A 20,425-nucleotide genomic window follows, 5' to 3' on the forward strand; every position below is an offset into this window, starting at 1 on the left:
AGTGTCTTCAAATCAAACCACACACTGCACCATTTTTTTCTCACATGGTGATTGTTTCTCTTATCATTTATATTAAATGTGTCCTCTAGTTGTTGATCGTGCTGCCAGTGGGGATAGTTTCTTTCTACCTAGACACCCATGATTTTGAACTTTTTCAAATATTATCTTAACTTCTATCCAACTCCAGCTTCTCCAGGCTACCTATGTAATTGATGTTCCTTATTCTTAGAGTAGTTCTCCACTCACGTACAGCCTTTGTCAGTACCCTAACATTTTTTTTTGTTTTTTTTAAAACTGTTCACTGAAGTCAGAAAGAACTATTTGAAAACAGGGATTTACAAGGCTGGCTACATGTTTTGACAGCAAGGAATTTGATACTTATTGTGAACCCTGTTTGTGTGCAATGGGTTCCAACAACGGACAAGCTTGGAACTAAAGGGCTGTTTACAAGTGAAGCCGATTTGTGTGGCCGGTTATCAAAGGCTTGTAGTTGTTCCCTCCCAATCCTTTGGAACCGTTCTAGAATTTAGGGAACTCCAGGAAATTGAAACCAATGGATTGATTGTTTCTGCAACTCCCTTTTACAAGCCCACAGTGCACACTGAAAGGTCAAGATTGTCACCACATAGTCCTGTTAACTCATCCATATCTCTTTATTACGCTGATTTTTATTTTTTTAAAGAAGATGTACCAGATCATTGGTTCCCTGTTATCTCTGGAACATAACTTGTGAATTTTACCATGGAAATACTTGCAAAATATTTGTTCATAGTCTGTCATTTCCTTAATCCCTTTTTTTATTTCACCTCACTCCGCATCTTAGGGGCCCACATTTCATCTCATCTCTTGCCATTTTCATAGTTATGCTCTAAAATGCTTTAATGCTTACTACCCATCTGTCCTCACTTTCCTGTTCCTTGATTTGATTTATTATTGTCGCATAAGCCTTAAGTACAGTGAAAAGTTTTGTTTTGCCTGCAGTGCAGGCAGGTCTTGACATAGAAAGATCCTACGGTGATTGAACAGAAAGAGGAATATAAAGCTACAGCTACAAAGAAGGTGCACAAAGAGCAAGATCAATGTTAGATTCAAAATTTGAGGGGTCCATTCAGAAGTCTGAAAGTAGTGGGAAAGCAGCTGTTCTTGAATCTGTTGGTTCACGTTTAAGATTTTGTACGTTTTGCCCAACAGAACAGGTTGGAAGAGATGACAACCAGAGTGGGAGCAGTTTTGAGGATGTTGGCTGCCTTTGCAAGGTATCGAGAAAAGTGCAGATGGAGTCAATGAATGGATGGTTGATTTGTGTGATGGTCTGGGCTGTGTTCATAACTTCCTGTAATTTCCTACGGTCCTGGGCAGAGCAGTTGCCATACCAAGCCATGATGCATCCAGAAACAATGCTTTCTATGGTGCATCTGCAAAAATTGGTCCTTGTTAATTTGCGGCCGTCCTTTGCAGAGATTTAAAATCCTTCCGACCTCAGGCTGTAGTTTAGTGGACTACTGTATAGTATCTGCCAGAAGCGTACCCTGTGGCTCTTTGTCAGTGATTTGTACAACCAGGTGCGCCGAAGAGGATGAAGGAAGAAAACTAGCTTGGCTAATGTGTGGGTCTTCTGTTGGAACTGCCTCATTAATAAGGGTCTGGATTAGTGGTGCTGGAAGAGCACAGCAGTTCAGGCAGCATCCAAAGTGCAGCGAAATCGACGTTTTGGGCAAAAGCCCCTTTTCCTGATGAAGGGCTTTTGCCCGAAACGTCGATTTCGCTGCACTTTGGATGCTGCCTGAACTGCTGTGCTCTTCCAGCACCACTGATCCAGAATCTGGTTTCCAGCATCTGCAGTCATTGTTTTTACCTCATTAATAAGGGTGGCAGCTCTAACCAAAGGGAAAAAGGGTAACTATATCCATCGCATAATTTGCTTGAAAATAGTAGGGGGAGAACACTGGTCCAAGTGTTGAATCAGGGGGTGGAGGCTGGATGATGTTCAAAGAGTTAACTCCTCTCAGAAATAATTCCATATATCTGCCTTCGTCTTAATCCCTTAAGATGTTTAAATCTGTAATTGGAATACAATTGCAAAAAAGGATGAAAACTTCAATAATATTTTTGATGGTGGACTTGATAGCTAACGTTGTTGCGAGATGTATATCCGACCTTTGGGCTTTGGTCTCCTGTCCTTGACATGGTGAAACAAGCTTCTCCATTTGCACCACCAATTCCCCATCTCACTTCTCGAGAATTACCTGCAACGGTCATTGTCGAATGCAACAAAAGGATCAAACTGCAAACCATATTTAGGCGCCGGCGTGGGATTCTCTGGTATGGGCCCGGAACTCACTGTTGGGGGTTGGGGGGTGGGGTGGGGGTTGGGGGGGTGAGGGGGGTTGGGGGGTGAGGGGGGTTGGGGGGTGGGGTGGGGGTTGGGGGTGGGGTGGGGGGTGGGGGTGAGGGGGGTTGGGGGGTGGGGTGGGGGGTTGGGGGGGTGGGGTGGGGGGGGTGAGGGGGGTTGGGGGGTGGTGGGGTGGGGGGTGGGGGTGGGGTGGGGGGGTGAGGGGGGTTGGGGGGTGGGGTGGGGTGGGGTGGGGGTTGGGGCTGGGGGGTGAGGGGGGTTGGGGGGTGGGGGGTGGGGTGGGGGTTGGGGGGGTGAGGGGGGTTGGGGGTGGGGTGGGGGTTGGGGGGTGAGGGGGGTTGGGGGGTGGGGTGGGGGGTGAGGGGGTTGGGGGGTGGGGTGGGGGTTGGGGGTGGGGTGGGGGGTGGGGGTGAGGGGGGTTGGGGGGTGGGGTGGGGGGTGAGGGGGGTTGGGGGGTGGGGTGGGGGGTGAGGGGGGTTGGGGGGTGGGGTGGGGTGGGGGTTGGGGGTGGGGTGGGGGGTGGGGGGGTGAGGGGGGTTGGGGGGTGGGGTGGGGGTTGGGGGGGTGAGGGGGGTTGGGGGGGTGAGGGGGGTTGGGGGGTGGGGTGGGGGTTGGGGGGGTGAGGGGGGTTGGGGGGTGAGGGGGGTTGGGGGGTGGGGTGGGGGTTGGGGGTGGGGTGGGGGGTGGGGGTGAGGGGGGTTGGGGGGTGGGGTGGGGGTTGGGGGGGTGAGGGGGGTTGGGGGGGTGAGGGGGGTTGGGGGGGTGGGGTGGAGGTTGGGGGGGTGAGGGGGGTTGGGGGGTGAGGGGGGGTTGGGGGGTGGGGTGGGGGTTGGGGGTGGGGTGGGGGGTGGGGGTGAGGGGGGTTGGGGGTTGGGGGGTGGGGTGGGGGGTTGGGGGGGTGGGGGTGGGGGGGGTGAGGGGGGTTGGGGGTGGGGTGGGGGTGGGGGTGGGGTGGGGTGGGGTGGGGTGGGGGTTGGGGGTGGGGGGTGGGGTGGGGGTTGGGGGTGAGGGGGGTTGGGGGGTGGGGTGGGGGTTGGGGGGGTGAGGGGGGTTGGGGGGTGAGGGGGGTTGGGGGGTGGGGTGGGGGGTGGGGTGGGGGGGTGAGGGGGGTTGGGGGGTGGGGGGGTGGGGGTGGGGGTTGGGGGGGGTGAGGGGGGTTGGGGGTGGGGTGGGGGTTGGGGGTGAGGGGGGTTGGGGGGGTGGGGTGGGGGGTGAGGGGGCTTTGGGGGGGTGGGGTGGGGGTTGGGGGTGGGGTGAGGGGGGTTGGGGGGGTGGGGTGGGGGTTGGGGGTGGGGTGGGGGGTGGGGGTGAGGGGGGTTGGGGGGTGAGGGGGGGTGGGGGGTGGGGTGGGGGTTGGGGGTGAGGGGGGTTGGGGGGTGGGGTGGGGGGTGAGGGGGGTTGGGGGGTGGGGGTTGGGGGGTGGGGTGGGGGGTGAGGGGGGTTGGGGGGTGGGGTGGGGGTTGGGGGTGGGGGGTGGGGGTGAGGGGGGTTGGGGGGTGGGGTGGGGGGGTGAGGGGGGTTGGGGGGTGGGGTGGGGGTTGGGGGGGGGGTGGGGGGGGGTGAGGGGGGTTGGGGGGTGGGGTGGGGTGGGGGTTGGGGGTGGGGTGGGGGGTGGGGTGGGGGTTGGGGGTGGGGTGGGGGGGGTGAGGGGGGTTGGGGGGGTGGGGTGGGGTGGGGGTTGGGGGGTGGGGTGGGGGGTGGGGTGGGGGGTGGGGGTGGGGTGGGGGGGGTGAGGGGGGGTTGGGGGGGGTGAGGGGGGGAGGGGAGAGGGAGAGAGGGGAGGGAGAGTGGGGTCCCCTTTGCCGCCCCGCCCACCCACGCAAAAGCCGAACGGGGGGGCGGGACTCCGGCCGCAATCGAGCACGTGACGTTCACCCATCGGACCCGCCCCGGCCACAGGGGGGGGGCGGGACCCTCGCTTTGACCGACGGACGAACAACCAATGGGAGAGGAGATCACCCCACCCAAGTCCAGCCAGTCGATCTGTAAACTCTGCAAACTCTGGGAGCGCTGCACCTTCTTCTGGCAGCATCATAGCGCACAGAATTTATACCAAAATATCAAAGTCTCATACAACTGGTGCGATGTATTGAGCAAACTGAGATTGCAACCCAACTCAGGATGGGTTGCAGGTTTGCATTCACTCACATGTAGATCCCAGAACTTCTTTCAAGTCACTTTTGTAAGAAATGGGGAAGTGTGCTGTTTTTTGCAGAAATAGAAAAGCAAGAGAGTGTGTGTGCAGACAAAGGGGGGGTACAGGGAAAAAATACCAGCTAGGCAAGCATTAGGGAAAGGTGTCTTTATCTTTAATGTATAATTGTGGATAATTGAGGACTAACTTTAGTGCAGAATTATTAAAGTAAATAGTTCTTTCATCATAATGTTTTAAATAATTTAGTCTCAGCAAAATAGCCGAGACAGCTGAAGCGCATAAACTAGGCAAGATACATTGTCAAAACGTGTGTTCATGAATGGAATGTACCTATGAACAATGGACGATGTTACAAGCAAAGTAAAAGAACATCGAGATCCAAGTTTAGCCTCGTGTCAGCACTTACAGAGGGAAAGGTTGCCAACTTGGAGAGAAGGGGGCAATAAGGGCGGAGTGTAGCTGGGTAGTGGTAGAATACAATAAGAAAGATTGGGTAATGTAAGAGTCGGGAAAGGTGACCTCACGCAGCTCAAATGTATAACTGTGTACTAGTTTGAATGTTCATTGCTCAATTGCTTCTGCATTTGATGCCCTTTCTTGCAAGATCGTAGAATAAATTGTCTTGTTTCCAGTTTTGATGGTCTCGTCTAAATTTTATTAAATTTATTTCTAACACTTTCCCGCAATAACTTCGGGTTTTATAAAATAAAGGTGACATCTCAGCAATGCACTAATGGTGTGAGGTTAGAGTCTGTCTGCATTCCAGCCTTGACTCAGACCAGTTCTACTTCCAAACTAGGAGTCTGTCAAATGTTGCATGAACTGACTGCCGAAAGATTGTGTGCCTCTTGAGCAAAATAGAATGTGTCTGCAAATACAAAATCTGCAAATGCAAGTTCAGCCCATATGTGTGAGTGAGACCATGTGTGTGTGTGTGTGTGTAGGAGAGAGGGAAAGAGTGTAGTGTGCCTGTGTGTGTGAGTGTAATGGAGTATATGCCTGTGAAAGGATGTGTAAGTGATTGTGAGTTTGGGTATGTGTGTGTGTCTGAGAGAGAGCGCATGTATATGAGAGAGGGTCTGTGTGAGTGTGATTGTGTGTATATGTGTTTGTGTTGTATAGTGGGGTCACCTGTACTGTGACATGAGCCCAGGCTCCCCAGTTGAGGCCATCCTCATGGGTACCAGACTTGGCTATCAGCCTCTGCTCAGTGTCTCTGTTGTGTATCCTGAAGTCTGCCTTGGAGGATGACCACCCGAGATCCAAGGCTGAGTGTCCTTGACCGCTGAAGTGTTCCCGAACATCCCTCCCTGTCGATTGCTGCGCGATGTTCATTCATCCATTTTCGTCGCGTCTGCTTGATCTCGCCAATGCACCATGCCCTGGGGCATCCTTGCCTGCAGCGCATGAGATAGACAACGTTGGCCGAGTCACATGAGCACCTGCTGCAGGTAAGTGGGTGGTGTCCCCACGGGTAATGTCAGTGTCCATGTCAACACTCTGATACATCTTGCAGTGGATGCCATGACAGGGTTGTACAGTGTTGTGGCCTATGCTCTCCTGGAGGTTGGACGGTTTGCTGTGAACAATGGTCTGTTTAAGGTTTGGCGGTTGTTTGAAGGCAAGACGTGGAGGCATAGGGAAGATTTTGGCATGATGCTCATCCTTATCGATAATGGGTTGCAGGCTGTGAAGAACAAGGCGTAGTTTCTCCATTCCAGGGAAGTACTGGACAATGAAGGGTGCCCTATTGGTCGCATCCCCATGTCTGTCTCCTGAGGAGGTCATTATGGTTTCTCGCTGTGGCACACTGGAACTGGCGATCGATGAGTTGAGCACCATATCCTGTTCTTACGAGGGCATCCTTCAGCACCTTCAGGTGACCGGCACGTTCCTCCTCATCTGAACAAATCCTGTGTATGCATACAGCTTGTGTATAGGGGATGACTGTTTTAATATATTTAGGGTGGAAGCTGGAGAAGTGCAGCATCGTGAGGTTATCCGTGGGTGTGGGGTAGAGTGGGGTACTGAGGTGCCCATCCTTGATGGAGATGCAGGTGTCCAAGAATGAGACTGATTCTAAAGAGTAAGTCTGATAGTGAGATGAAACCTGTTGATATTACTGTGTCGTTGTTTCAGTGACTCCTCGAGAGGGGTCCAAAGGAATAAAAATGTCATCAATATATCCAGCGTATCGAGGTGGTTGGAGGTTCTGTGCATGAACGTGTGCATGAAAATGTTGGTATATTGGAATGCAAATTTAGTCCCCATGGCTGTGCAATGCAGAGGAACCTCGATGATCAGAATACCAATTATCCGAAAATCGGATTATCTGAAGCAGATCTCGAGGTCCCCATGGAAACATTACATCAAAGTCTTGTTTCCAGCAGTGATCATGTCTTTTGTTGACAGTGATTAAACAAGCACCGCTTCCAAATGACTGACTGCCCACCCCCTCTCTCTCTCCCCACATTTTCCCTGGAGTTCTACACAGGGGTGTACCCTAAAGGCACCTCCCCCACACACCCCCACTCCCCACATAACCTCTCCAAAATTGTCCTGTACAGGGCAAAGGTGGAACATGTTAAAAAATTACAGTAAAAAGTTTTGTGTGTGTGTGTGTCCACAAAGGCAACTGCAGCAGTCTTGTTGGTTTCCAGTCCAGCTGCCCTGGGGAGGGGGCGGGTGTGTACGGGGTTGGGAGGGCGAGTGGGGGGGGGGGGGGGGTGTTGGATGGGGTTGGAGGCGGGGTGGTGTTGGGTGGCAGTGTTGAACAAGGTTGGGGTGGAGGGTTGTTGGGATGGTGTTGGGGGCGGGAGGCGGTGTTGGATGGGGTTGGGAGCAGAGGGTGTTGCACAGGGGCGGGAGGTGATATTGTGGGTGGGGGTCTCGCACGCTGTGTGCTGCTGAAGTCTCTTGAACAAGGAGCAATCTTTAAAAACTCGGAGCCCTAGAGGAACGACATTTAAGCGATTAACCGAATAATTGATTCTCCAAACGAAATAGTGCCCACCCATCACATTAGGTTAATCGAAGTTCCTCTGTACATCACATCATAGAGTCATAGAGATGTACAGCATGGAAACAGACCCTTCGGTCCAACCTGTCCATGCTGACCAGATATCCCAACCCAATCTAGTCCCACCTGCCAGCACCCGGCCCATATCCCTCCAAACCCTTCCTGTACATATATCCATCCAAATGCCTCTTAAATATTGAAATTGTACCAGCCTCCACCACTTCCTCTGGCAGCTCATTCCATACATGTACCACCTTCTGTGTGAAAAACTTGCCCTGAGGTCTCTTTTATATCTTTTCCCTCTCACCCTAAACCTATGCCCTCTAGTTCTGGACTCCCCAACCCCAGGGAAAAGACCTTGTCTATTTATCCTTATCCATGCCCCTCATGATTTCATAAACCTCTATAAGGTCACCCCTCAGCCTCCGACACTCCAGAGAAAACAGCCCCAGCCTGTTAGCCTCTCCCTATAGCTCAAATCCTCCAACCCTGGCAACATCCTTGTAAATCTTTTCTGAATCCTTTCAAGTTTCACAACATCTTTCTGATAGGAAGGAGACCAGAATTGCACGCAATATTCCAAGAGTGGCCTAACCAATGTCCTGTACAGCCACAACATGACCTCCCAACTCCTGTACTCAATACTCTGACCAATAAAGGAAAGCATACCAAACACCTTCTTCACTATCCGATCTACCTGAGACTCCACTTTCAATGAGCTATGAACCTGCACTCCAAGGTCTCTTTGTTCAGCAACACTCCCTAGGACTTTACCATTAAGTGTATAAGTCCTGCTAAAATTTGCTGTCACAAAATGCAGCACCTGCATTTATCTGAATTAAACTCCATCTGCTACTTCTCAGCCCATTGGCCTATCTGGTCCAGATCCTGTTGTAATCTGAGGTAACCCTCTTCGCTGTCCTCTCCACCTCCAATTTTGGTGCCATCTGCAGACTTATTAACTGTTCCTCTTATGCTCGCATCCAAATCATTTATGTAAATGACAAAAAGTAGAGGACTCAGCACCGATCCTTATGGCACTCCACTGGTCACAGGCCTCCAGTCTGAAAAACAACCCTCCACCACCACCCTTCTACCTTTGAGCCAGTTCTGTATCCAAATGGCTAGTTCTCCCTGTATTCCATGAGATCTAACCTTGCTAATCAGTCTCCCATGGGGAACCTTGTCGAACGCCCTCATCAATCTTCTTTGTTATTTCTTCAAAAAACTCAATCAAGTTTGTGAGACATGATTTCCCACGCACAAAGCCATGTTGACTGTCCCTAATCAGTCCCTGCCTTTCCAAATACATGTACATCCTGTCCCTCAGGATTCCCTCCAACAACTTAGTGCCCTGGCTTGTCTTTACCACCTTTCTTAAACAGTGGCACCACGTTTGCCAACCTCCAGTCTTCCGGCACCTCACCTGTGACTATCGATGATACAAATATCTCAGCAAGAGGCCCAGCAATCACTTCTCTAGCTTCCCACAGAGTTCTTGGGTGCACCTGATCAGGTCCTGGGGATTTATCCACCTTTAATCGTTTCAAAACCTCCAGCACTTCCTCCTCTGTAATCTGGACATTTTGCAAGGTCACCATCTATTTCCCTAAAGTCTGTATCTTCCATATCCTTTTCCACAGTAAATTCGTAGAGATGTACAGCACAGAAACATACTCTTCGATCCAACTCGTCCATACCGACCAAAATTCCTAAACAAATCTATTCCCACCAGCCAGCACCTGGCCCATCTCCCTCCAAATCCTTCCTATTCATATACCCATCCAGATGCCTATTAAATGTTGCAATTGTACTAGTCTCCACCACTTCCTCTGGCAGCTCATTCCATACACATACCACCCTCTGTGGGAAAAAATTGCCCCTTAGGTCCTTTTGAAATTTTTCCACTCTCACCCTAAACCTACTCCCCCTAGTTCTGGACTCCCTTAGCCCAGGGAAAAAAAGACATTGTCTATTACCCTGTCCATACCCCTCATAATTTTGTAATATTATTTCCTGGGAAACAGTATTGTCTTACTGTGAGAGGTAATTTCGGTTTAAACTTTAAGATGTGCCTGGACCACAGACTGATCTATAATAAAAGACAAAACTTTTGTTTCTTTTCTAAAACATTTTGTATACTCAAAAGTAGAATAGTTTAAATTGTGCAGAATGCTGACAATTTGTGAGCAGAGTAAAAACAAACAGGCCCTTGATTGATGAAACCATTAACACAGGCAGGGAAGGAGGAGTCCTTGACTGATAAAGGCTGCAAGACAGGGAAACGACTCGAGAGACATCTGCTACAGATTGATACAGAGACATCTGCTACAGCACAGAGAAGAATAAGTCTTTGACTGATAAGACTACAGGGAGAGAAAAATAACACCTCTAGGGTCTGGAGACATTTGTTGCAGACTTTGTGATAAGGGTGCAAATCAAAGAATAATGATGTTTTTAAGAATGTGAACCTCATGGCTCGTTAGAGCCAGGAAGGGGAGGGTCTGGAGACATTTGTTGCAGACTTTGTGATAAGGATACAAGTTGGAGAATAATGATGTTTTTAAGAATGTGAACCTCATGGCTTGTTAGAGCCAAGGAGGGGAGGGATTTGTACTGTATATAATGAGAAACTTTGTAAGCCTCAGCGCGCCTTTTACTCAGAAGGCTGCCCGACTCTGCAGACTTGCTAATAAAACTTTGTTTTCCTGAATTTGTCTAGAGCGATTATTAAGAAGCGATTTTCGTTTCTAACAACTTGGGGGCTCGTTGTCCGGGATCAACACTCCGGCCGTGGGGGGAGCTGAGGAAGGACATCGGAGAAGGTGCACCCTGCTGATTTCAGCAGTCCCTGATTCCTTGCTTGTCGCCCCGCGCGGCTTGAGCGAGTGATATCCGGGAGGCTCAGGAAAACAAAGGAGGGGTGTGGCCGAGGCAGTGGGGACGGTTAACGATCGAGTAATTTCGGTGCACCGAACCCAGGTAAGAAAAACTTGCGGGGACCGTGTTTCCGGACGCCTGGGGACCTACGGGGTGCCTGTGGATTTTTCTACAGAGACGTAGGACTCAGGTATCTAGAGACCGGGGCTGGCCTGTGAGGGATTTTGCAGAGACCGTGTTTGCGGAGGAACGTGTACCTACGGGGTGCCTGTGATCTGTGTCACAGAGACGTAGGACACAGGAATCCAAAGACCGGGGGTGCCTGCAAAGGAACCTGGGCGATCACGGGACTGAAGGTCCGGGAATTGGCTACATTGTGATAGATTATCACGGGAGAAATACGAAGTCCTCGGAAATGGGAAATAAGGGATCTAAGGCGATTATGGGATGGGCTGGGGTATGTTTTGTTATTTGTAGATAGAATAAGTATAAGTAGCAGGAAATGATCTTGGAAACATATGTTGTAAAATCCATATAAGTGGGAGCTTATAAAAATAATGGGTAAAGATGCTGCTGGGAGTTGTCCACAGACCCATCAACAGTAGCTTTCTTTGGGACAGAATAGTTCAGGGAGAAAATAAGGTGTGTAAAAAAACAGGCAGTATATTTATCACTGGTGATTTTAATTTTCATGTAGATTGGGAAAATCAAGTTGCCTAAGGAAGTCAGAAGGACACTTTTCTAGAATCATATGTTCTACATCCAAATGGGAATCAAGCTATTTTGCGTCTGATAATATATACTGAGGAAGGTTTAATACATGATCACAAAGTAAAAATAAACTCTAAGGTTACAGTGACCATAATATGATAGAAGTTAGCATTCATGTTAAGAGTAAGAAACTTGGGTTGAAAACAACTGTGCTATAAACTCGAAGAAGGTAGGCATTGTGCAGAGTTAACTGGAGTGGACTCAGAAAGAAGTTTAATAGAAAAGACAACTAATGAACAACTGCACACTTTTATGAAAATAGTTCATGACTCCCAGTTTCCTCAGTGAGGAAAAACGATTCCAGGAAGGGAATATCAAAGAATGATTAACCAAGGGAAAAAAAAACAGACAGAGTTGAAAGAAAAGTCATAAAAATGGAAAAGATTGTGAGAGAATCAATGTCTGGAAGGTATCAAAAAAAAAACTTAAATTTTGCTGCAAACAAAAAAACATTTATGACAGCAACAGACACACAATGCATGAAAATTGGTCCTATCCACTTAATGATTCAAATGGTTAAACAAGCTTTTGGAGAACACAAAGGACATCATCTGAAAATTGGTTGTGCACGGAGAGAAATTGTATTATTGATAGCCACTGCTCGGATGTTATGCATTTTCCACCAAAGATATTTAATTGTGATTACTTTCCCCAATAATTGCATACAAATTAAGTCTGCAAAGGCTGCCAATTGTTATAACACCACCTTCTTGTGGTCTGTATGAAAATAGAATCTCTGTTGTATACTATTTATTATAAGGGAACACTGTTCCAACTACATGACAGAAAGAATAGCTGGCTTGCTTAACTGTAAGTATAACCTGTCTAAACAATAACTTCTCAGGATTAGTGACAACTGACTGAATTTCCAGCCAGGAGATGGCCTGGTTACATGTTTCGATGACTTTGTTCTTATCTTCCTCACTGATCTTGCCTTTCGTTTTCTCTTCCTCCACTGAACTCTTCATGTTAAATGCGTACGACTCCAGGGAATTCTTGGCTGTAATTTTCTCACGCTGCATATCATCCTGACCTTTGTACCTCTCCGCTTCCTGCACTATCCTCTCGATCTCCTCCTTACTCAACCTGCCCTTGTTATTGGTGATGGTGATTTTGCTCTCTTTGCCAGTGCTCTTGTCCACAGCAGAGACATTCAAGATGCCATTTGCGTCAATATCAAAGGTGACCTCAATCTGTGGTACACCACGTGGCGCAGGAGGGATCCCACTGAGGTCAAATTTGCCCAAGAGAACTCCGGAGGAAAGGTCTCCTGGCTCACACTCCGCCGCTCGACTTCCTCTTGCATAAGGTGGAGCCCGGAGACTGGGTACTTGTTAAGACCTGGAAGGCCGAAAAGCTCCAGCCGCGGTGGGAAGGACCGTTCCTGGTTCTGTTAACAACTGAAGCAGCTGTTCGGACGAAAGAGAAAGGGTGGGTCCACGCATCGAGGATAAAGGGGCCTGTTCCATCTGAAGAAGAAAGCACTTGGACATGCGAGCAAGGGGACAAGCCGTTGGTGGTAAAACTGAAAAGACAGCAATAATGAACTCTACTTGGACTGTATTGGTGGGGATATTGATCAGTTTACTCCTGTATGTGGGGGAGGGTGAGGGGAGATGTGACAAATGTCGAACTATAGTAAGACTTGGGATTCGAATTTACACGGGATCATTTGTGTCCCATTCCTATGTGGACGATTGGTGTTACGATGTAAGTGCACGACACGAATGTTGGGAGGATGGGAGACCCTATTATCAGGTATATAATAAAGGATACGGTGGCAAAATCCGTGGATGCCCTATAAATGACCGCTGGGTGTCTATTAGCAAAACTGGGAGGTGGGACCTATCCTCCGTGTTGCTTAGGGAGCAGGTTGACAGAGTCAAGGAGACCAAGATACAGATCACTGATCGGGGGTTGGGGAAGGAGCAAGACCGTTAGGGAACGGTCGTGCTCCCTAAAGTGCCATCCGTATACGAAGAGGTAGAAGGAAAAATTGAACTCCCTGATGTTACACAAAACCTGTTTATTGATCTCACCTCTAGAATAGCCACTGTTTTAAATGTTAGCAATTGCTGGGTTTGTGGGGGGCCGCATATGTCGGAACAATGGCCGTGGACTGGTCAAAGCTTAGACATAGGGGAATTGCAGCAAACCACTTGGACTCATGTCAACGACAGAAAAAGCCAGGGGTGGAGACTGACAAACAGCCCTGAGGGCCAGTTCTGTATTGAAGGCAAGGGGACCGTGGAGGTAGGGATTAGTCCCTGTCAGAATATGTTGGATGCAACCACGCGAGTATGGTGGCCTGAGGATATTACTTGGTACATTGCAAACCGAGGTCATAAAAATTGCGTTCCATTACGTACTGATTCCTCCTCTGACGAACTAGGTTCTGATTCTTCCGATGGCATGATGAGAGTCTGGAGTGGTGGTTGTCGGGGGAATCGATGCTGGGATACTCCTGTCCAGACTCTGGGTCAGGAGTCCGAATACTGGAATTGCAGTGGTCCTGGTCCTTATGAGGGCGTCCCCGGGGTAAAGGAGCTGTGGGATGACGTTGTGAGGCAGGGAGGGCCTGCTCCAGATGGCCTATTTTGGATATGCGGTAATCGGGCATACTCCAAACTGCCCATGGGATGGGCTGGGGTATGCTTCCTGGGTCTAATACGACCTGCGTTCTTCCTATTACCCCGGGAGGAAGGCGATGATTTGGGGATTAAACTCTTTGACTCCCTCCGTAGGTCACCAAGGGATATCCAAGTCAGTGATTGGGGGGATGAGTGGCCACCGGCCCGGATTATTGAATACTACGGGCCAGCTACATGGGCACAGGACGGATCATGGGGATATCGTACTCCTATCTATATGTTAAATCGAATTATCAGGCTCCAAGCAGTCGTAGAGGTTATTACTAACCGGACTGCCCTGGCCCTGGAGTTGCTGGCTAAGCAGCAGGATCAGATGAGGGCTGCTATATATCAAAACCGACTTGCCTTGGATTATCTGTTGGCCTCGGAGGGGGGGTGTGTACGGGAAGTTTAACCTGACTAACTGCTGTCTAGAAATTGACGATAATGGTAAAGCGGTTTTGAAAATTTCCGATGAAATTCGGAAATTGGCCCATGTGCCAGTACAATCTTGGCGTCCTCTTAGTGGCATCGGATGGTGGGATGGTCTCCTAGGTGGTAGCTGGTGGCGCACGGCGCTACTGATGGTTGGGGGGGGGCATGATTCTTCTTCTCGTATTACCCTGCCTAACTCCCTGTATTCAGTTTTTAATTCAGAAAAATATTTCCCGACTCCAGGCAGTGGTGGTTCCACAACATGGGACGCGTGAACTTAAAGTGATGTTGCTGCGAAAGACCAAGGATTTCCCGGGCCCTTGAGGAGGGGGGGCTATCTTGGTCAGGCACATCTTAAAGAAAGAAAAGGGTGGAATTGTGAGAGGTAATTTCGGTTTAAACTTTAAGATGTGCCTGGACCACAGACTGATCTATAATAAAAGACAAAACTTTTGTTTCTTTTCTAAAACATTTTGTATACTCAAAAGTAGAATAGTTTAAATTGTGCAGAATGCTGACAATTTGTGAGCAGAGTAAAAACAAACAGGCCCTTGATTGATGAAACCATTAACACAGGCAGGGAAGGAGGAGTCCTTGACTGATAAAGGCTGCAAGACAGGGAAACGACTCGAGAGACATCTGCTACAGATTGATACAGAGACATCTGCTACAGCACAGAGAAGAATAAGTCTTTGACTGATAAGACTACAGGGAGAGAAAAATAACACCTCTAGGGTCTGGAGACATTTGTTGCAGACTTTGTGATAAGGATGCAAGTTGGAGAATAATGATGTTTTTAAGAATGTGAACCTCATGGCTCATTAAGAGCCAGGAAGGGGAGGGTCTGGAGACATTTGTTGCAGACTTTGTGATAAGGATACAAGTTGGAGAATAATGATGTTTTTAAGAATGTGAACCTCATGGCTTGTTAGAGCCAAGGAGGGGAGGGATTTGTACTGTATATAATGAGAAACTTTGTAAGCCTCAGCGCGCCTTTTACTCAGAAGGCTGCCCGACTCTGCAGACTTGCTAATAAAACTTTGTTTTCCTGAATTTGTCTAGAGCGATTATTAAGAAGCGATTTTCGTTTCTAACACTTACGCACATTATCACCTCATACTTGTGGTTCAAGGTTACTCAAACTGGACTTACGATTCATATTCTGAAGACTTCCTCGTCTGCTTTATCTTTTAATTCAGCCAGCTCAGCAAAAGCAGGAAATACAGCTTTCAACCATTTTAGCACAGTAATAATCTGAAGCCATTTTGTTGTTACTTTATATTGTGGTTAATAAGAGCATGCATTAACTGGTTGCTCCTGACTACAGCCTAACTACAGATTTTAGATTAGATTAGATTACTTACAGTGTGGAAACAGGCCCTTCGGCCCAACAAGTCCACACTGCCCCGCCGAAGCGTAACCCACCCATACCCCTACATCTACATCTGCATCTACCCCTTACCTAACACGACGGACAATTTAGCATGGCCAATTCACCTAACCTGCACATCTTTGGACTGTGGGAGGAAACCGGAGCACCCGGAGGAAACCCACGCAGACACGGGGAGAATGTGCAAACTCCACACAGTCAGTCGCCTGAGGCGGGAATTGAACCCGGGTCTCTGCCGCTGTGAGGCAGCAGTGCTAACCACTGTGCCACTGTGCCACCGTGCCGCCCACTAGATCCTCACCATGCCTCAGCCCATTGACCCAACTGATCACGATCTCTTTGTCATCTTAGATAACCTATTTCACTGGATTAGTGGTGCTGGAAGAGCACAGCAGTTCAGGCAGCATCCAACGAGCAGCGAAATCGACGTTTCGGGCAAAAGCCCTTCATCAGGAATAAAGGCAGTGAGCCTGAAGCGTGGAGAGATAAGCTAGAGGAGGGTGGGGGTGGGGAGAGAGTAGCATAGAGTACAATGGGTGAGTGGGGGAGGGGATGAAGGTGATAGGTCAGGGATGGGAGGGTGGAGTGGATAGGTGGAAAAGGAGATAGGCAGGTCGGACAAGTCCAGACAAGTCAAGGAGACAGTTACTGAGCTGGAAGTTTGAAACTAGGATGAGGTGGGGGAAGGGGAAATGAGGAAGCTGTTGAAGTCCACATTGATGCCCTGGGGTTGAAGTGTTCTGAGGCGGAAGATGAGGCGTTCTTCCTCCAGGCGTCTGGTGGTGAACTCCCCCTCCCACTCTGCCGAGGACATGGAGGTCCTGGGCCTCCTTCACCGCCGCTCCCTCACGTCATCCTAGTTTCAAACTTCCAGCTCAGTAACTGTCTCCTTGACTTGTCCGGACTTGTCCGACCTGCCTATCTCCTTTTCCACCTATCCACTCCACCCTCTCCTCCTTGACCTATCACCTTCATCCCCTCCCCCACTCACCCTTTGTACTCTATGCTACTCTCTCCCCACCCCCACCCTCCTCTAGCTTATCTCTCCACGCTTCAGGCTCACTGCCTTTATTCCTGATGAAGGGCTTTTGCCCGAAACGTCGATTTCGCTGCTCCTCGGATGTTGCCTGAACTGCTGTGCTCTTCCAGCACCACTAATCCAGTATTTGGTTTTCAGCATCTGCAGTCATTGTTTTTACCTTAACCTATTTCACTGTGCACTATTGCGCCAATTTTGGTGTCATCCACAAACTTATTAACCATGCCTAATGGAGGTTTATAAAAGCATGAAGGGCATGGATATGGTGAATAGCCAAGGTCTTTTTCCTAGGGTGGGGGAGACCAAACCTAGTGGGCATAGGTTTAAAGTGAGAGGGGAAAGATTTAAAAAAGGGACCTGAGGGGCAACCCTTTCATGCAAAGCATGAATGAACTTACCAGAGGAAGAGGTGGAGGCGGGTACAATTACAATATTTAAAAGACATCTGTATGGGTACATCAATAGGAAGGGTTTAGAGGGACATGTGCCAAATGCTGGCAAGTGGCACTACATTAATTTACAATATCTGGTCAGATTGGACAAGTTGGACAAAGGGTCTGTTTCCCTGCTGCACAACTCTACGACTCTATGATTTTAGTTCCATGGACTGATTTCAGAAGGGAGACTGCTCTTTCAGAAGAGGAAATTGAGACAAGATTTAATAGCGGTGGTCAACATCACACAGGCTTGTGACAGAGTAGATTGGCAAAATCTAGTCCCCATCAAGAGACGGTTCGAGAAACAGGCAGCCTTCATAATGAAGGAGAATTACTTTGGGAAGCGTGGAGCTAGTATCTGGAACGAACCACAATAAGAGTGTGGTGGGGGCAGATTCAAAAAAAGGAATTGGATCATTGTCCAAAGTGAAGTGCAACACACAGGGCGGGGGGAAGGTGGGGGGGTGGGGGGGCGAGGGCCAAGTTGAATTGCACCTGAAGATGGACCAACTGGCCACATCCCAAGCCTGCAGCCAATCAGTGATTGGCTTCAACCTCAAAATGGGAGAAACCTTTTACGTTGCGGAGGTTGAACCCCTCTAGTAATTAAAACCAAACATCCAGAAAAGCCCATCTCACCTTGTAACCTGCTACAAGTGTGAATGAGGGAAAGAGAACTCCTAATTTCCACTGTTTAAAGAAAAATAACAATTTATTTTCCTAACGCTAACAGTGAGCACTGAACAAAAACTGCTGAGCAATCTGAGCCCCCTTTTCTTAATTAATCACTCATAGATCCTCGTAATTGAGTCTCAGGCAAATAGGATAGTGAAGGAGATGTTTGGTATTCTTTCCTTTATTGGTCAGAGCACTGAGTATAGGAATTGGGAGGTTACGTGGGGCTGTACAGGACATTGGTTAGGCCACTTTTGGAATATTGTGAGCAAGCCTGGTCTCCCTCCTATGGAAAGGATGTTGTGAAACTTGAAAGGGTTCAGAAAAGATTTACAAGGATGTTGCCAGGGTTGGAGATTTGAGCTATAGGGAGAGGCTGAATAGGGTGGGGCTGTTTTCCCTGGAGCGTCGGAGGCTTAGTTTACAGACATTTATAAAATCATGTGGGGCTTGGATAGAGTAAATAGACAAGGCATTTTCCCTGGATTGGGAGTGTCCAGAACTAGAGGAACATAGGTGAAAGGGGTAAGATTTAAAAGGGACCCAATGGACAACTTTTTCATGTAAAGGATGGTGCGTGTATGGATGAGCTACCAGAGGAAGTGGTGGAGGTTGGTACAATTACAGCATTTAAAAGGCGTCTGGATGGATATATGAATAGGAAGAGTTTAGAGGGATTTGGGCCAAGTGCTGGCAGGTGGAACTAGATTAGTTTAAGATATCTGGTTAGCATGGACAAGTCGGACTGAAGGGTCTGTTTTCATGCTGTACATTTATATGGCTATGACTATCTGTTAGCTGACCACAGTTCTATTAATATGTTGTTCCAATAATGGTAGTAATGATAAATTAGCACTTGATCTCTTGAAAACCACAACCGTTACTGGAAAAGATACTTTTTGATAGACAATGCCTTCTGAAATTTCTTCAAGAGCAAGATGTTAGATCAGCAGTCAGATCTCCGCCTCTACATTAGTTGATCTGGCCAATTTTCAATATAGGGAGAAAGTGAGGACTGCAGATGCTGGAGATCAGAGCTGAAAATGTGTTGCTGGAAAAGCGCAGCAGGTCAGGCAGCATCCAAGGAACAGGAGAATCGACGTTTCGGGCATAATTCCTGAAGAAGGGCTTATGCCCGAAACGTCGATTCTCCTGTTCCTTGGATGCTGCCTGACCTGCTGCGCTTTTCCACCAATTTTCAATATGCCAGCGGTTTTTATGCCCCCCCCCCAACATCGTTCCCTCTCATTGGTCTGATGTGGTCCATACAACAAATTCAAACTCAATTGGGTTTTGGTATCCTGGGCATAGTTGAAATTAATTGGTCAACTTTGAATGGTTGTCAAATCAGCAACCAAAAACCCAGGTATGCATTTAACAGCCAATTGTGAAATGTATTTATTTGGGAACAGCCCGTCTCTTAGCTCTTCTGTTTTGGCAGCTATGGCTGGACTTCAAATTTACAGGTATCCCGCCGATATCCGAAAGTAGAGTGAAACCTTTCATAAACCAAAATGGAGTAAAGTGAAGAAGCATGTGGGAAAAATTTTGCCTGTTTTCGTAAAGGCAAAAAAAATCCTCTTCAGATTTCTTTCAGTTAGCAAAGGCAGGTACTAATGTAAGCGTTTCATACAAAAAAAAGCAGTGCAAAGCGAACTTTTGAAAAGCAAGGGATGCCTGTACTTTAAAGTTCAAAAACCACTTTCTGTCTTGAAGTCAATGTACAAGCCTTCAACTTCGTAACGGCTGGCGGCAGGATGTATTTCACAACTGACTTATCAGAAAAAAAGTGTTTTGATGCTGTTGTGGGGAAAACGAAACCATTTGGTGCTTCCTGTTGTGATAAAGTCACAGTTTAGACTCATCTCCCTCCAAGGGCAGGGAAGAGTCCGCTGTTTGACTGAACCTGTTTGTCTCTTCAGTGTGTGAGTCGACACCCCGCCACCATGGGAGGCTGGTTTAGTTCCATCATTCGCTTTTTCTTCGATGCCCAGCAGCCGCAAGAGGAGAGGATGGTCCAAGGGCCCGAAGCTACTAACTACCCTATTGCACGTCAAACAGTTTCCAAAGAAACTGGTGAGCAAGAGTTCTTCCAACTTTTCTTCATGGCGCTGGACCAGATCCCGGGATATCAGGGGATCCTGGGACGGTGGCAGGAGGAGCTCAGGCGAGTGCAGACCGCCAGGCTCAATCGGTATGACCTGAGCAACGTGTGGCCGGACCGCTGCGGCTATGTGGGCACCTTAAGGAAGGTGCGGAAGCTGGTCTCCAACCAGGCGTTCAGTAGGTATCGCCAGTGCTTAGCCGAATTAGCAAGTGGCGTGGTGAGACAGAGGAAGGACGGGCTTGACCGTGCCAGGAGATACAACTACGCTGACCCCCAGCACCAAACCGTACTGGAGGAGTGGCAAGCCGTGAGGAACAGTCTACACAACCTACTGTTGGAAGCGGAAAAACGCGCTTTGTGGTGAGAACCAACCCAGGACAAGACAAAAACGTACCATTTGCCAGCATAATACCGGGAATCAGGGATTTTACATACGAGGAAAGAGATTTGAGCTGACTCTCCTTGGACCTTATTGAGGTGTTCAGGGCATAAGATGGTAAATCCCAGAACTTCTTGTAAATCACATTCTGGAGC

The 20,425-nt window shown here is 48.6% G+C and overlaps 2 protein-coding genes across 2 annotated transcripts in view; one reads left to right on the forward strand and one right to left on the reverse strand.

The window, feature by feature from the left end:
* Nucleotides 1-12,200, reverse strand: part of rps18 (ribosomal protein S18) — a 25,387-nt gene extending 13,187 nt beyond the window's left edge. Inside the window, exon 1 of the mRNA XM_072549723.1 lies at nucleotides 12,000-12,200. Within this exon, the coding sequence (XP_072405824.1) occupies nucleotides 12,000-12,200 (201 nt within the window). The remainder of the gene's footprint in view (nucleotides 1-11,999) is intronic.
* LOC140455120 (endogenous retrovirus group 3 member 1 Env polyprotein-like) lies at nucleotides 9,951-15,296 on the forward strand. The gene is made up of 2 exons (XM_072549776.1): nucleotides 9,951-10,509; nucleotides 12,308-15,296. The coding sequence occupies exon 2, from the start codon at nucleotides 13,276-13,278 to the stop codon at nucleotides 14,221-14,223; it is 948 nt and encodes a 315-aa protein (XP_072405877.1). The 5' UTR covers nucleotides 9,951-10,509; nucleotides 12,308-13,275; the 3' UTR covers nucleotides 14,224-15,296.
* The last annotated feature ends 5,129 nt before the right edge of the window (nucleotides 15,297-20,425 follow it).

This window comes from Chiloscyllium punctatum, chromosome 30 (genome assembly GCF_047496795.1).
Source record: "Chiloscyllium punctatum isolate Juve2018m chromosome 30, sChiPun1.3, whole genome shotgun sequence".
NCBI classification, from domain to species: Eukaryota; Metazoa; Chordata; class Chondrichthyes; order Orectolobiformes; family Hemiscylliidae; genus Chiloscyllium; species Chiloscyllium punctatum.

What these genes read in the sequence shown, in the direction of transcription:
- LOC140455120 (XM_072549776.1), top strand. Translation starts at nt 13,276, where the DNA reads ATGTCGGAACAATGGCCGTGGACTGGTCAAAGCTTAGACATAGGGGAA.